The sequence below is a fragment of the Pristiophorus japonicus genome, unplaced genomic scaffold (genome assembly GCF_044704955.1).
Source record: "Pristiophorus japonicus isolate sPriJap1 unplaced genomic scaffold, sPriJap1.hap1 HAP1_SCAFFOLD_812, whole genome shotgun sequence".
Lineage (NCBI taxonomy): Eukaryota > Metazoa > Chordata > Chondrichthyes > Pristiophoridae > Pristiophorus > Pristiophorus japonicus.
The window spans coordinates 172,505-186,513 of record NW_027254732.1 but is presented as its reverse complement, the minus strand read 5'-3'; the positions used below and the strand labels follow the sequence as shown (position 1 = coordinate 186,513).

The 14,009-nt window shown below is 51.6% G+C and overlaps 1 protein-coding gene across 1 annotated transcript; it reads left to right on the top strand.

The window, feature by feature from the left end:
* The first annotated feature begins 884 nt into the window (after nucleotides 1-884).
* On the top strand, nucleotides 885-7,292 carry LOC139257284 (zinc finger protein 239-like). The gene is made up of 2 exons (XM_070874421.1): nucleotides 885-974; nucleotides 4,127-7,292. The coding sequence occupies exon 2, from the start codon at nucleotides 4,135-4,137 to the stop codon at nucleotides 5,050-5,052; it is 918 nt and encodes a 305-aa protein (XP_070730522.1). The 5' UTR covers nucleotides 885-974; nucleotides 4,127-4,134; the 3' UTR covers nucleotides 5,053-7,292.
* Nucleotides 7,293-14,009: the final 6,717 nt, after the last annotated feature.

The window sequence follows — 14,009 nt, the reverse complement described above, 5'->3', positions numbered from 1 at the left end:
AAAAGAACTCACGCACAGGCATCTTACACTCTTCAATATGAAGTTCAGGACCTGAAACATCAGGACCCTCATGGACATAGAAAATAGGTGCAGGAGTAGGCCATTCGGCCCTTCGAGCCTGCCCCAGTACCCATCATGACTGATCATTCCCTCAGTACCCCATTCGTGCTTTCTCTCCATACCCCCTGATCCCTTTAGCCATAAGGGCCACATCTTACTCCCTATTGAATATATCCAACGAACTGGCCCCCAACAACTTTCTGCGGTAGAGAATTCCACAGGTTCACCACTCTCTGGGTGAAGAAGTTTCTCCTCATCTCGGTCCTAAATGGCTTACCCCTTATCCTTAGACTGTGAGCCCTGGTTCTGGACTTCCCCAACATCGGGAACATTCTTCCTGCATCTAACCTGTCCAATCCCGGCAGAATTTTATATGTTTCTATGAGATCCCCTCTCATCCTTCTAAACTCCAGTGGACAACTGCCAACATCGGTTTGTGGGAGCTTGCTGTGTGCAAATTGGCTGCCGCGTTTTGTGAGGACTCTCCAAAAGTGCTCCATTGGCTGTAAGGCGCTTTGAGACGTCTGGTAGTCGGTCGTTGAAGGCGCTATATGAATGCAAGTCTTTAATGCACCCTCTTTAGAATTCTACCTTTCAAATAATGTTATTTTTTTAATGGCTATTACGTTGGAAAGCTCACTCTTCCCGTCCTGTCCCCTGTCCACCGTGTCCGCGACAGAGGGAAACGGGAAATAAGTCAAACGTGGGTGTGTAAGGGGGGCTGATTAACGAAGATGTGTCGCAGCAGCGGGTGCGGGAGCAATGGCGGCCGCTTTACCCAGGCTCCATCGCGGGTGTGAACACGGTCCGCGCCGGGGAGGGCGGCGCCTGCGCACTAGCGGTCAGGCGTCCATTACCAGAGCAGCAGGTTCCAGGCAGGAGGCGGCGGTGCAATCCCGGGCTGGCTCCCCCGGGTAAGGAGATGCATGCACAGGGATTAATGCAGAGCCAGCCACCCACCCACGCCGGGTTTTGCTGCAATTCCCCCCAATAACCTGCTTTTTACTGAAATGGGAAACAATAGCCATCCCCAGGGCTGACTGGGGGAGGGGGTGGGGCCTCCTCCCACCATCTGTGTGCCTCAGTACCATTTGGGGGAGGGAGGGATTGCAGGGTCCATTGGTGCTTGCAATTTTTCATTTCCCACCACCTTTGTGCCTCAGTACCATTTTGAGGAGGGGGAGGGGCTTGTAGGGTCGATTGGTGCTTGCAATGGTTAAACTGTTCCCCCTCCCCTTTCTTTTGTGTGCCTCAGTACCATTTGGGGGGAGGGAGGGGCTGCAGGGGCCCATTGGTGCTTGCAATGGTTAATTTCTCCCCTCCTCCCACCATGTATGTGCCTCAGTACCATTTTGGGCAGAGGGGAGCGGCTTGCAGGGTCGACTGGTGCCTACATTGGTTAAATTTTGCCCCTCCCCCTCCTTTTATGTGCCTCAGTACCATTTGGGGATGGGAGGGGCTGTAGGGTCCATTGGTGCTTGCAATATTTAATTTCCCCCCCCCCCTTCCTCCCACCGTGTGTGTGCCTCAGTACCATTTTGGGGAGGGGCGGAGGGGGTTACAGCACTTCTTCCGTACGGTGGTTGCAAAGCGAATGAGACGTCGATATCCGGGCCCCATAGCTCCCGGTGTAACGGCGGGGATATCGAGTCGGCTTCCTACGAACCTCCTCTCCGAGGGCCAGTGCTCGGTGATGTCCGGGGTCCGATCAGGAGCTCCGCTGTCCCAGCGACGGTCGATGCTTCAATCTCCCAGCGACGGAGAAGGTGGCCGCATCGACTGTGACCGGTTCCGAGGTTAGAACATCCGAAATAGGATCAGGAGTGGGCCATTCGGCCCCTCGAGCCCTGCCCCGCCATTTAATACCATCGTGGCCTGATCCGATCATGGACCCAGCTCCACTTCCCTGCCCGTCCCCTTATCGGTTAAGAAACTGTCTATCTCTGCCTTAAATATATTCAATGTCCCGGCTTCCACAGCTCTCTGAGGCAGCGAGTTCCACAGATTTACAACCCTCTGAGAAGAAATTCCTCCTCATCTCAGTTTTAAATGGGCGGCCCCTTATTCTAAGACCATGCCCCCTAGTTCTAGTCTCCCCCATCAGTGGGAACATCCTCTCTGCATCCACCTTGTCGAGCCCCCTCATAATCTGATACGTTTCCATAAGATCACCTCTCATTCTTCTGAACTCCAATGAGTAGAGGCCCAACCTCCTCAACCTTTCCTCATAAGTCAACCCCCTCATCCCCGGAATCAACCGAGTGAACCTTCTCTGAACTGCCTCCAAAGCAAAGTGTGTCCTTTCGTAAATACGGAGAGCAAAACTGCACGCAGTACTCCAGGTGTGGCCTCACCAATACCCTGTATAACTGGAGCAAGACTTCCCTGCTTTTATACTCCATCCCCCTTTGCAATAAAGGCCAAGATACCATTGGCCTTCCTGATCACTTGCTGTACCTGCATACTAACCTTTTGTGTTTCATGTACAAGTAACCCCCAGGTCCCGCTGTACTGCCGCACTTTGTAATCTTTCTCCAGTTAAATAATAACTTGCGCTTTGATTTTTTTCTGCCAAAGTGCCTGACCTCTCACTTTCCCACATTATACTCCATCGGACAAATTTTTGCCCACTCACTGAGCCTGTCTGTGTCCTTTTGCAGATTTTTTGTGTCCTCCTCACACATTGCTTTTCCTCCCATCTTTGTATCGTCAGCAAACTTGGCTACGTTACACTCAGTCCCTTCTTCCAAGTCGTTAATATAGATTGTAAATAGCTGGGGCCCCATCACTGATCCCTGCGGCACCCCACTAGTTACTGATTGCCAACCCGAGAATGACCCATTTATCCCCACTCTCTGTTCTCTGTCAGTTAGCCAATCCTCTATCCACGCTAATACCCCCAGCACTTTGCAATTTTTCTCCATGTAAATAATAACTTGCTCTTTGATTTTTTTCTGCCAAAGTGCATGACCGCTGTTTGCAAGGAAGGTTTGACCCTACAAGATGTGCAGTGGGGTCCTCTGTAAATAATCCATTCCGTGGGTCACCTGGAATATTGTGTTCAGTTTTGGTCTCCTAATCTGAGGAAGGACGTTCTTGCTATTGAGGGAGTGCAGCGAAGGTTCACCAGACTGATTCCCGGGATGGCAGGACTGACATATGAAGAAAGACTGGATCGACTGGGCTTATATTCACTGGAATTTAGAAGAATGAGAGGGGATCTCATAGAAACATATAAAATTCTGACAGGACTGGACAGGTTAGATGCAGGAAGAATGTTCCCGATGTTGGGGAAGTCCAGAACCAGGGGCTCACACAGTCTAAGGATAAGGGGTAAGCCATTTCGGACCGAGATGAGGAGAAACTTCTTCACCCAGAGAATTGTGAACCTGTGGAATTCTCTACCACAGAAAGTTGTTGGGGGCCAGTTCGTTGGATATATTCAAAAGGGAGTTAGATGTGGCCCTTACGGCTAAAGGGATCAGGGGGTATGGAGAGAAGGCAGGAGTGGGGTACTGAGGGAATGATCAGCCATGATCATATTGAATGGTGGGGCAGGCTCGAAGGGCCCAATGGCCTGCTCCTGCACCTATTTGCGATGTTTCGATGTGATCGCGGTGTGCTCAATCACGAGGGGTTGTGACGGAGTAAATCGGGAGAACCTGTTCCCAGGGGCGGGAGGATGGGTAACCAGAGGGACACAGATTGACGATAATCGGCGATGGAACCAGAGGGGGGGATGGGGGGAGAATGTTTTTACGCAGCGAGTTGTTGCGATCGGGAACGCGCTGCTTGAAAGCTCGGAGAGAGCAGGTTCAATCGGGACTTTCAAACGGGGGAATTGGATAAATACTCGAAGGGGGAAATGTACCGGGGCTGTGGGGGAAGAGAGCAAGGGGGGGGGGGGGGCAGTGTGGGACTGATGGGGGTCGCTCTGTCACAGAGCCGGCACAGCACGGGCTCCATGGGCCCAATGGGATCCTCCTGTGCCGGGAGATTTCCTGCCGCTGATCTTTTTCTCGTTTCCCCGCTCTCTCCCCCCCCCCTCCCCCCGTTTTGTGTTCAGGGCTTGCCATGAAGCGGAAATCCTGGAGAAAGTGTAGCCGAGCAGCGGGGAGATTTGCCGAGAGCGGCCCCTGGGATTCGGAGGGCGGGGGAACGCTGGAGTCCCGGGGAACGGAGGGGGACTGTCCGGGAGGATGGGGACTCGGCGAGCGTGAGGGAGCGTCGGCGGAGGAGGAGCGCTCGAGGACGGCGGGTGACGAGAGCCTGGGGAAGCCGGCAGGAATGCAGTGGCCATTTGCGGGGACGCCGGACTGGGAGCGCGAGTGTGTGGCGGAGGAGGGGGAGAAGGACGAGCTCTTCATCTGCTCAATCTGCGGCCGCGGAGTTACCGGGGCCTCGCCGTTCGACAGACACCAGCGCTTTCACGCGGGCCACCGCTGCCCAACCTGCGGCAAGCGATTCAGCCGCCCCTCCAACCTCTCCCGCCACCAGCGTCTGCACCGGCAACCGGCCGAGCTGCACTGCCCCCGCTGCGGTAAGGCGTTCGGCCGGCCGGTGGAGCTGGAGCGTCATGCCCTGGCGCAGGGCTGCAGCAGAGCAGTGGCGACATCGCGCTGGCATCGGTGCACAGAGTGCGGGAAAAGTTTCACACAGTCCTCGAACCTGGCCCGGCATCGGCGCATTCACACCGGGGAGCGGCCCTTCCAGTGTGGGCTGTGCCACAAGGACTTCAACCGGCTCTCCAGCCTCCAGCAGCATCACCGGATTCACACCGGGGAGCGGCCCTTCCAGTGCGGGCTCTGTGGCAAGGGCTTCAACCAATCGTCCAACCTCGCCCGGCACCAACACACCCACGGCGGCCGAGGGCCGTGGGGACCCAGCTGTGGGGGTGAGAGGGCCGCGATCGGGGACAGGCAGCCCGGAGTGGCCGGAGAGACTGAGCGCAGGCCGGAGAGACTGACCGTCGGCGGGGACAGTCCGGCCTGAGACACTCTGGCCATCGTCGGAGAGACTGAGCGTGGGTGGGGACAGTCCGGCCTGAGACACTCTGACCATCGGAGACACCGAGCGCTGGCCGGAGAGACTGACCGTGGGCGGGGACAGTCCGGCCTGAGACACTCTGATCATCGGAGACACCGAGCGCTGGCCGGAGAGACTGAGCGTGGGTGGGGACAGTCCGGCCTGAGACACTCTGATCATCGGAGACACCGAGCGCTGGCCGGAGAGACTGACCGTCGGTGGGGACAGTCCGGCCTGAGACACTCTGATCATCGGAGACACCGAGCGCTGGCCGGAGAGACTGACCGTCGGTGGGGACAGTCCGGCCTGAGACACTCTGATCATCGGAGACACCGAGCGCTGGCCGGAGAGACTGACCGTCGGTGGGGACAGTCCGGCCTGAGACACTCTGATCATCGGAGACACCGAGCGCTGGCCGGAGAGGATGACCGTCGGTGGGGACAGTCCGCCTGAGACACTCTGATCATCGTCGGAGAGGATGACCGTCGATGGGGACAGTCCGGCCTGAGACACTGATCATCGGAGACACCGAGCGCTGGCCGGAGAGACTGACCGTGGGCGGGGACAGTCCGGCCTGAGACACTCTGACCATCATCGGAGAGACTGAGCGTGGGTGGGGACAGTCCGGCCTGAGACACTCTGATCATCGGAGACACCGAGCGCTGGCCGGAGAGACTGACCGTCGGTGGGGACAGTCCGGCCTGAGACACTCTGATCATCGGAGACACCGAGCGCTGGCCGGAGAGACTAACCGTCGGTGGGGACAGTCCGGCCTGAGACACTCTGATCATCGGAGACACCGAGCGCTGGCCGGAGAGACTGACCGTCGGTGGGGACAGTCCGGCCTGAGACACTCTGATCATCGGAGACACCGAGCGCTGGCCGGAGAGGATGACCGTCGGTGGGGACAGTCCGCCTGAGACACTCTGATCATCGTCGGAGAGACTGACCGTCGATGGGGACAGTCCGGCCTGAGACACTGATCATCGGAGACACCGAGCGCTGGCCGGAGAGACTGACCGTGGGTGGGGACAGTCCGGCCTGAGACACTCTGATCATCGGAGAGACTGAGCGCTGGCCGGAGAGACTGACCGTCGGTGGGGACAGTCCGGCCTGAGACACTCTGATCATCGGAGAGACCGAGCGCTGGCCGGAGAGACTGACCGTCGGCGGGGACAGTCCGGCCTGAGACACTTTGATCATCGGAGAGACCGAGCGCTGGCCGGAGAGACTGAACGAGGGCGGGGACAGTCCGGCCTGAGACACTCTGATCATCGTCGGAGAGACCGAGCGCTGGCCGGAGAGACTGACCGTGGGCGGGGACAGTCCGGCCTGAGACACTCTGGCCATCGTCAGAGAGACTGACCGCTGGCCAGAAAGACTGACTGCTGGCCAGAGAGACTGACCATCGGTGGGGACAGCCTGGCCTGAGACACTCTGATCATCGTCGGAGAGACCGACCGCAGGCCGGAGAGACTGACCGTGGGCGGGGAGAAGGAGCGCTGGCCGGAGAGACTGACCGTCGGCAACATGGAGCGCTGGCCGGAGAGATTGACCATCGGCGGAGACAGTCCGGCCTGACACACTTTGATCGTTGCCGGAGACACCAACTACTGGCCGGAGACACTGACCATCGGCGGAGACAGTCCAGTGGGAGACACTGACCACTGGCCAGAGACAGCGATTGTCGCTAGAGACACCGATCGCTGGCCGGAGACATTGACCATCGGCGGACACAGTCCGGCCGGAGACACTCTGACCACTGTCCTGAGACAGTCCAGCGGGAGACACTCTGACCGCTGGCCGGAGACAGCAATTGTCGCCGGAGACACCGACCGCTGGCCGGAGAGACTGACCATCGGCGGAAACAGTCCGGTGGGAGACACTCTGACCGCTGGCCGGAGACATCGACCACTGGCTGGAGAGACTGACCATCACTGGGGATAGGCTGACCGATGGCCAGAGACACTGACTGCTCCGGACACAGTCCGGCAGGAGACACTCTAGCCCTTGACCCTCTCTCCTACCGATCACCTCGGACCATGGGGGAGCCTGCGTCCATCCACTGCCTCCGATCACCACCAAATGGAATCCACAAATCAGCAGCTCCCGGAACAGCAGAGATCCCCAGAGCTGGACAATCCGTCGGGCTTGTCACAACTTCGAACCGCCTCCAATTCACCACATTAAAACCAATCTTTAACTAATGGCTTGTGGTCATCCTTCAGTGCTGTGTGGGAGTGAGTTACAGGCTGGAATCTAATCGGGGGGTTCAGGGGGTTTATATATAGAATAACAGATACCCGGGAGTGAGTTACAGGCTGGAATCTAATCGAGGGGTTCGGGGGGTTTATATATAGAATAACAGATACCCGGGACTGAGTTACAGACTGGAATCTAATCGAGGGGTTCTGTGGGTTTATATATAGAATAACAGATACCCGGGAGTGAGTTACAGGCTGGAATCTAATCGAGGGGATCGGGGGGTTTATATATAGAATAACAGATACCCGGAGTGAGTTACAGGCTGAAATCTAATCGAGGGGTTCAGGGGGTTTATATATAGAATAACAGATACTTGGGAGTGAGTTACAGGCTGGAATCTAATCGAGGGGTTCGGGGGGTTTATATATAGAATAACAGATACCCGGGACTGAGTTACAGACTGGAATCTAATCGAGGGGTTCTGTGGGTTTATATATAGAATAACAGATACCCGGAGTGAGTTACAGGCTGAAATCTAATCGAGGGGTTCAGGGGGTTTATATATAGAATAACAGATACTTGGGAGTGAGTTACAGGCTGGAATCTAATCGAGGGGTTCGGGGGGTTTATATATAGAATAACAGATACCCGGGACTGAGTTACAGACTGGAATCTAATCGAGGGGTTCGGAGGGTTTATATATAGAATTACAGATACCCGGGAGTGAGTTACAGGCTGGAATCTAATCGAGGGGTTCGGGGGGGTTTATATATAAAATAACAGATACCCGGGAATGAGTTACAGGCTGGAATCTAATCGAGGGGATCGGGGGGTTTATATATAGAATAACAGATACCCGGGACTGAGTTACAGACTGGAATCTAATCGAGGGGTTCGGGGGTTTATATATAGAATAACAGATACCCGGGAGTGAGTTACAGGCTGGAATCTAATCGAGGGGTTCGGGGGGGTTTATATATAAAATAACAGATACCCGGGAATGAGTTCCAGACTGGAATCTAATCGAGGGGTTCTGTGGGATTTATATATAGAATAACAGATACCCGGAGTGAGTTACAGGCTGGAATCTAATCGAGGGGTTCGGGGGGTTTATATATAGAATAACAGATACCCGGGAGTGAGTTACAGGCTGGAATCTAATCGAGGGGTTCAGGGGGTTTATATATAGAATAACAGATACCCGGGAGTGAGTTACAGGCTGGAATCTAATCAAGGGGTTCGGGTGGTTTATATTTCGAACAACAGATACCCGGGACTGAGTTACAGACTGGAATCTAATCGAGGGGTTCGGAGGGTTTATATATAGAATTACAGATACCCGGGAGTGAGTTACAGGCTGGAATCTAATCGAGGGGTTCGGGGGTTTATATATAGAATAACAGATACCCGGGAGTGAGTTACAGGCTGGAATCTAATCGAGGGGTTCGGGGGGGTTTATATATAAAATAACAGATACCCGGGAGTGAGTTACAGGCTGGACTCTAATCGAGGGGTTCGGGGGGGGGGTTTATATATAGAATAACAGATACCCGGGAATGAGTTACAGGCTGGAATCTAATCGAGGGGTTCGGGGGATTATATATAGAATAACAGATACCCGGGAGTGAGTTACAGGCTGGAATCTAATCGAGGGGTTTGGGGGGGTTTATATATAGAATAACAGATACCCGGGAGTGAGTTGCAGGCTGGAATCTAATCGAGGGGTTCGGGGGGTTTATATATAGAATAACAGATACCCGGGAGCGAGTTACAGGCTGGAATCTAATCAAGTGGTTCGGGGGGTTTATATATAGAATAACAGATACCAGGAGTGAGTTACAGGTTGGGATCTAATCTAGGGGTTCGGAGGGTTGATATATAGAATAACAGATACCCGGGAGTGAGTTACATGCTGGAATCTAATCGAGGGGTTCGGGGGGTTTATATATAGAATAACAGATACCCGGGAGTGAGTTACAGGCTGCAATCTAATCGAGGGGTTCGGGGGGTTTATATACAGAATAACAGATACCCGGGAGTGAGTTACAGGCTGGAATATAATCCAGGGGTTCGGGGGGTTTATATATAGAATAACAGATACCAGGAGCGAGTTACAGGCTGGGATCTAATCTCGGGGTTCGGAGGGTTTATATATAGAATAACAGATACCCGGGAGTGAGTTACAGGCTGGAACCTAATCGAGGGGTTCGGGGGTTTATATATAGAATAACAGATACACGGGAGTGAGTTACAGGCTGCAATCTAATCGAGGGGTTCGGGGGGTTTATATATAGAATAACAGATACCCGGGAGTGAGTTACAGGCTGGAATCTAATCGAGAGGTTTGTGTTTTTTTTTATGAGGAATAACAGATACCCGGGAGTGAGTTATAGGCTGGAATCGAATAGAAGGGTTCGGTGGGTTTATATATATAGAATAACAGATACCCGGGAGTGAGTTACAGGCTGGAATCTAATGGAGGGGTTCGCGAGATTCATATACAGAATAACAGATACCCGGGAGTGAGTTACAGGCTGGAATCTAATCGAGAGGTTCGGGGGGTTTATATATAGAATAACAGATACCCGGGAGTGAGTTACAGGCTGGAATCTAATCGAGGGGTTTGGGGGGGTTTATATATAGAATAACAGATACCCGGGAGTGAGTTACAGGCTGGAATCTAATCGAGGGGTTTGGGAGGGTTTATATATAGAATAACAGATACCCGGGAGTGAGTTACAGGCTGGAATCTAATCGAGGGGTTCGGGGGGTTTATATATAGAATAACAGATACCCGGGAGCGAGTTACAGGCTGGAATCTAATCAAGTGGTTCGGGGGGTTTATATACAGAATAACAGATACCAGGAGTGAGTTACAGGTTGGGATCTAATCTAGGGGTTCGGAGGGTTTATATATAGAATAACAGATACCCGGGAGTGAGTTACAGGCTGGAATCTAATCGAGGGGTTCGGGGGGTTTATATATAGAATAACAGATGCCCGGGAGTGAGTTACAGGCTGGAATCTAATCGAGGGGTTCGGGGGGTTTATATATAGAATAACAGATACCCGGGAGTGAGTTACAGGCTGGAATCTAATCGAGGGGTTCGGGGGTTTATATATAGAATAACAGATACCCGTGAGTGAGTTACAGGCTGCAATCTAATCGAGGGGTTCGGGGGTTTATATATAGAATAACAGATACCCGTGAGTGAGTTACAGGCTGCAATCTAATCGAGGGGTTCGGGGGGTTTATATATAGAATAACAGATACCCGGGAGTGAGTTACAGGCGGCAATCTAATCGAGGGGTTCGGGGGGTTTATATATAGAATAACAGATACCCGGGAGTGAGTTGCAGGCTGGAATCTAATCGAGAGGTTTGTGGGTTTTTTATAAGGAATAACAGATACCCGGGAGTGAGTTACAGGCTGGAATCTAATCGAGGGGTTTGGGGGGGTTTATATATAGAATAACAGATACCCGGGAGTGAGTTATAGGCTGGAATCGAATAGAAGGGTTCGGTGGGTTTATATATAGAATAACAGATACCCGGGAGTGAGTTACAGGCTGGAATCTAATCGAGGGGTTCAGGGGTTTATATATAGAATAACAGATACCCGGGAGTGAGTTACAGGCTGGAATCTAATCGAGGGGTTCGGGGTTTTATATATAGAATAACAGATACCCCGGGAGTGAGCTACAGGCTGGAATATAATCGAGGGGTTCTGGAATATTATACATAGAAAAGCAGGTAACTCGGAGTGAGTTACAGGCTACAATCTAATCGAGGGGTTCGGGGTGGTTTATATATAGAATAACAGATACCCGGGAGTGAGTTACAGACTGGAATCTTAACGGGGGGGTTCGGGGGTTTATATATAGAATAACAGATAATCAGGAGTGAGTTACAGGCTGGAATCCAATCGAGGGGTTTGGGGAGGTTTATATATGGAATAACAGATACCCGGGAGCGAGTTACAGGCTGGAATCTAATCAAGTGGTTCGGGGGGTTTATATATAGAATAACAGATACCAGGAGTGAGTTACAGGTTGGGATCTAATCTAGGGGTTCGGAGGGTTTATATATAGAATAACAGATACCCGGGAGTGAGTTACAGGCTGGAATCTAATCGAGGGGTTCGGGGGGTTTATATATAGAATAACAGATGCCCGGGAGTGAGTTACAGGCTGGAATCTAATCGAGGGGTTCGGGGGGTTTATATATAGAATAACAGATACCCGGGAGTGAGTTACAGGCTGGAATCTAATCGAGGGGTTCGGGGGTTTATATATAGAATAACAGATACCCGGGAGTGAGTTACAGGCTGCAATCTAATCGAGGGGTTCGGGGGGTTTATATATAGAATAACAGATACCCGGGAGTGAGTTACAGGCTGGAATATAATCCAGGGGTTCGGGGGGTTTATATATAGAATAACAGATACCAGGAGCGAGTTACAGGCAGGGATCTAATCTCGGGGTTCGGAGGGTTTATATATAGAATAACAGATACCCGGGAGTGAGTTACAGGCTGGAACCTAATCGAGGGGTTCGGGGGTTTATATATAGAATAACAGATACACGGGAGTGAGTTACAGGCTGGAATCTAATCGAGGGGTTCGGGGGGGGGTTATATATAGAATAACAGATACCCGGGACTGAGTTACAGGCTGGACTATAATCGAGGGGTTCGGCGGGTTTATATATAGAATAACAGATACCCGGGAGTGAGTTACAGGCTGCAATCTAATCGAGGGGTTCGGGGGGTTTATATATAGAATAACAGATACCCGGGAGTGAGTTACAGGCTGGAATATAATCCAGGGGTTCGGGGGGTTTATATATAGAATAACAGATACCAGGAGCGAGTTACAGGCAGGGATCTAATCTCGGGGTTCGGAGGGTTTATATATAGAATAACAGATACCCGGGAGTGAGTTACAGGCTGGAACCTAATCGAGGGGTTCGGGGGTTTATATATAGAATAACAGATACACGGGAGTGAGTTACAGGCTGGAATCTAATCGAGGGGTTCGGGGGGGGGTTATATATAGAATAACAGATACCCGGGACTGAGTTACAGGCTGGAATCTAATCGAGGGGTTCGGCGGGTTTATATATAGAATAACAGATACCCGGGAGTGAGTTACAGGCTGCAATCTAATCGAGGGGTTCGGGGGGGGTTTATATATAGAATAACAGATACACGGGAGTGAGTTACAGGCTGCAATCTAATCCAGGGGTTCGGGGAGGTTTATATATAGAATAACAGATACCCGGGAGTGAGTTACAGGCTGGAATCTAATCGAGAGGTTTGTGGGTTTTTTATAAGGAATAACAGATACCCGGGAGTGAGTTACAGGCTGGAATATAATCGAGGGGTTCGGGGGGGTTTATATATAGAATTACAGATACCCGGGAGTGAGTTACAGGCTGGAATCTAATAGAGGGGTTCGGGGGCGTTTATATATAAAATAACAGATACCCGGGAGTGAGTTATAGGCTGGAATCGAATAGAAGGGTTCGGTGGGTTTATATATAGAATAACAGATACCCGGGAGTGAGTTACAGGCTGGAATCTAATCGAGGGGTTTGGGGGGGTTTATATATAGAATAACAGATACCCGGGAGTGAGTTACAGGCTGGAATCTAATCGAGGGGTTTGGGGGGGTTTATATATAGAATAACAGATACCCGGGAGTGAGTTACAGGCTGGAATCTAATCGAGGGGTTTGGGGGGGTTTATATATAGAATAACAGATACCCGGGAGTGAGTTACAGGCTGCAATCTAATCGAGGGGTTCGGGGGGTTTATATATAGAATAACAGATAATCAGGAGTGAGTTACAGGCTGGAATCTAATCGAGGGGTTCGGAGGGTTTATATATAGAATAACAGATACCCGGGAGTGAGTTACAGGCTGCAATCTAATCGAGGGGTTCGGGGGGTTTATATATAAAATAACAGATACCCGGGAGTGAGTTGCAGGCTGGAATCTAATCGAGAGGTTTGTGGGTTTTTTATAAGGAATAACAGATACCCGGGAGTGAGTTACAGGCTGGAATCTAATAGAGGGGTTCGGGGGGGTTTATATATAGAATTACAGATACCCGGGAGTGAGTTACAGGCTGGAATCTAATAGAGGGGTTCGGGGGGGTTTATATATAAAATAACAGATACCCGGGAGTGAGTTATAGGCTGGAATCGAATAGAAGGGTTCGGTGGGTTTATATATAGAATAACAGATACCCGGGAGTGAGTTACAGGCTGGAATCTAATGGAGGGGTTCGCGAGATTCATATATAGAATAACAGATACCCGGGAGTGAGTTACAGGCTGGAATCTAATCGAGGGGTTCGGGAGGTTTATATATAGAAGAACAGATACCCGGGAGTGAGTTACAGGCTGGAATCTAATCGAGGGGTTTGGGGGGGTTTATATATAGAATAACAGATACCCGGGAGTGAGTTACAGGCTGGAATCTAATCGAGGGGTTTGGGGGGGTTTATATATAGAATAACAGATACCCGGGAGTGAGTTACAGGCTGGAATCTAATCGAGGGGTTTGGGAGGGTTTATATATAGAATAACAGATACCCGGGAGTGAGTTACAGGCTGGAATCTAATCGAGGGGTTCGGGGGGTTTATATATAGAATAACAGATACCCCGGGAGTGAGTTACAGACTGCAATCTAATCGAGGGGTTCGGGGGGTTTA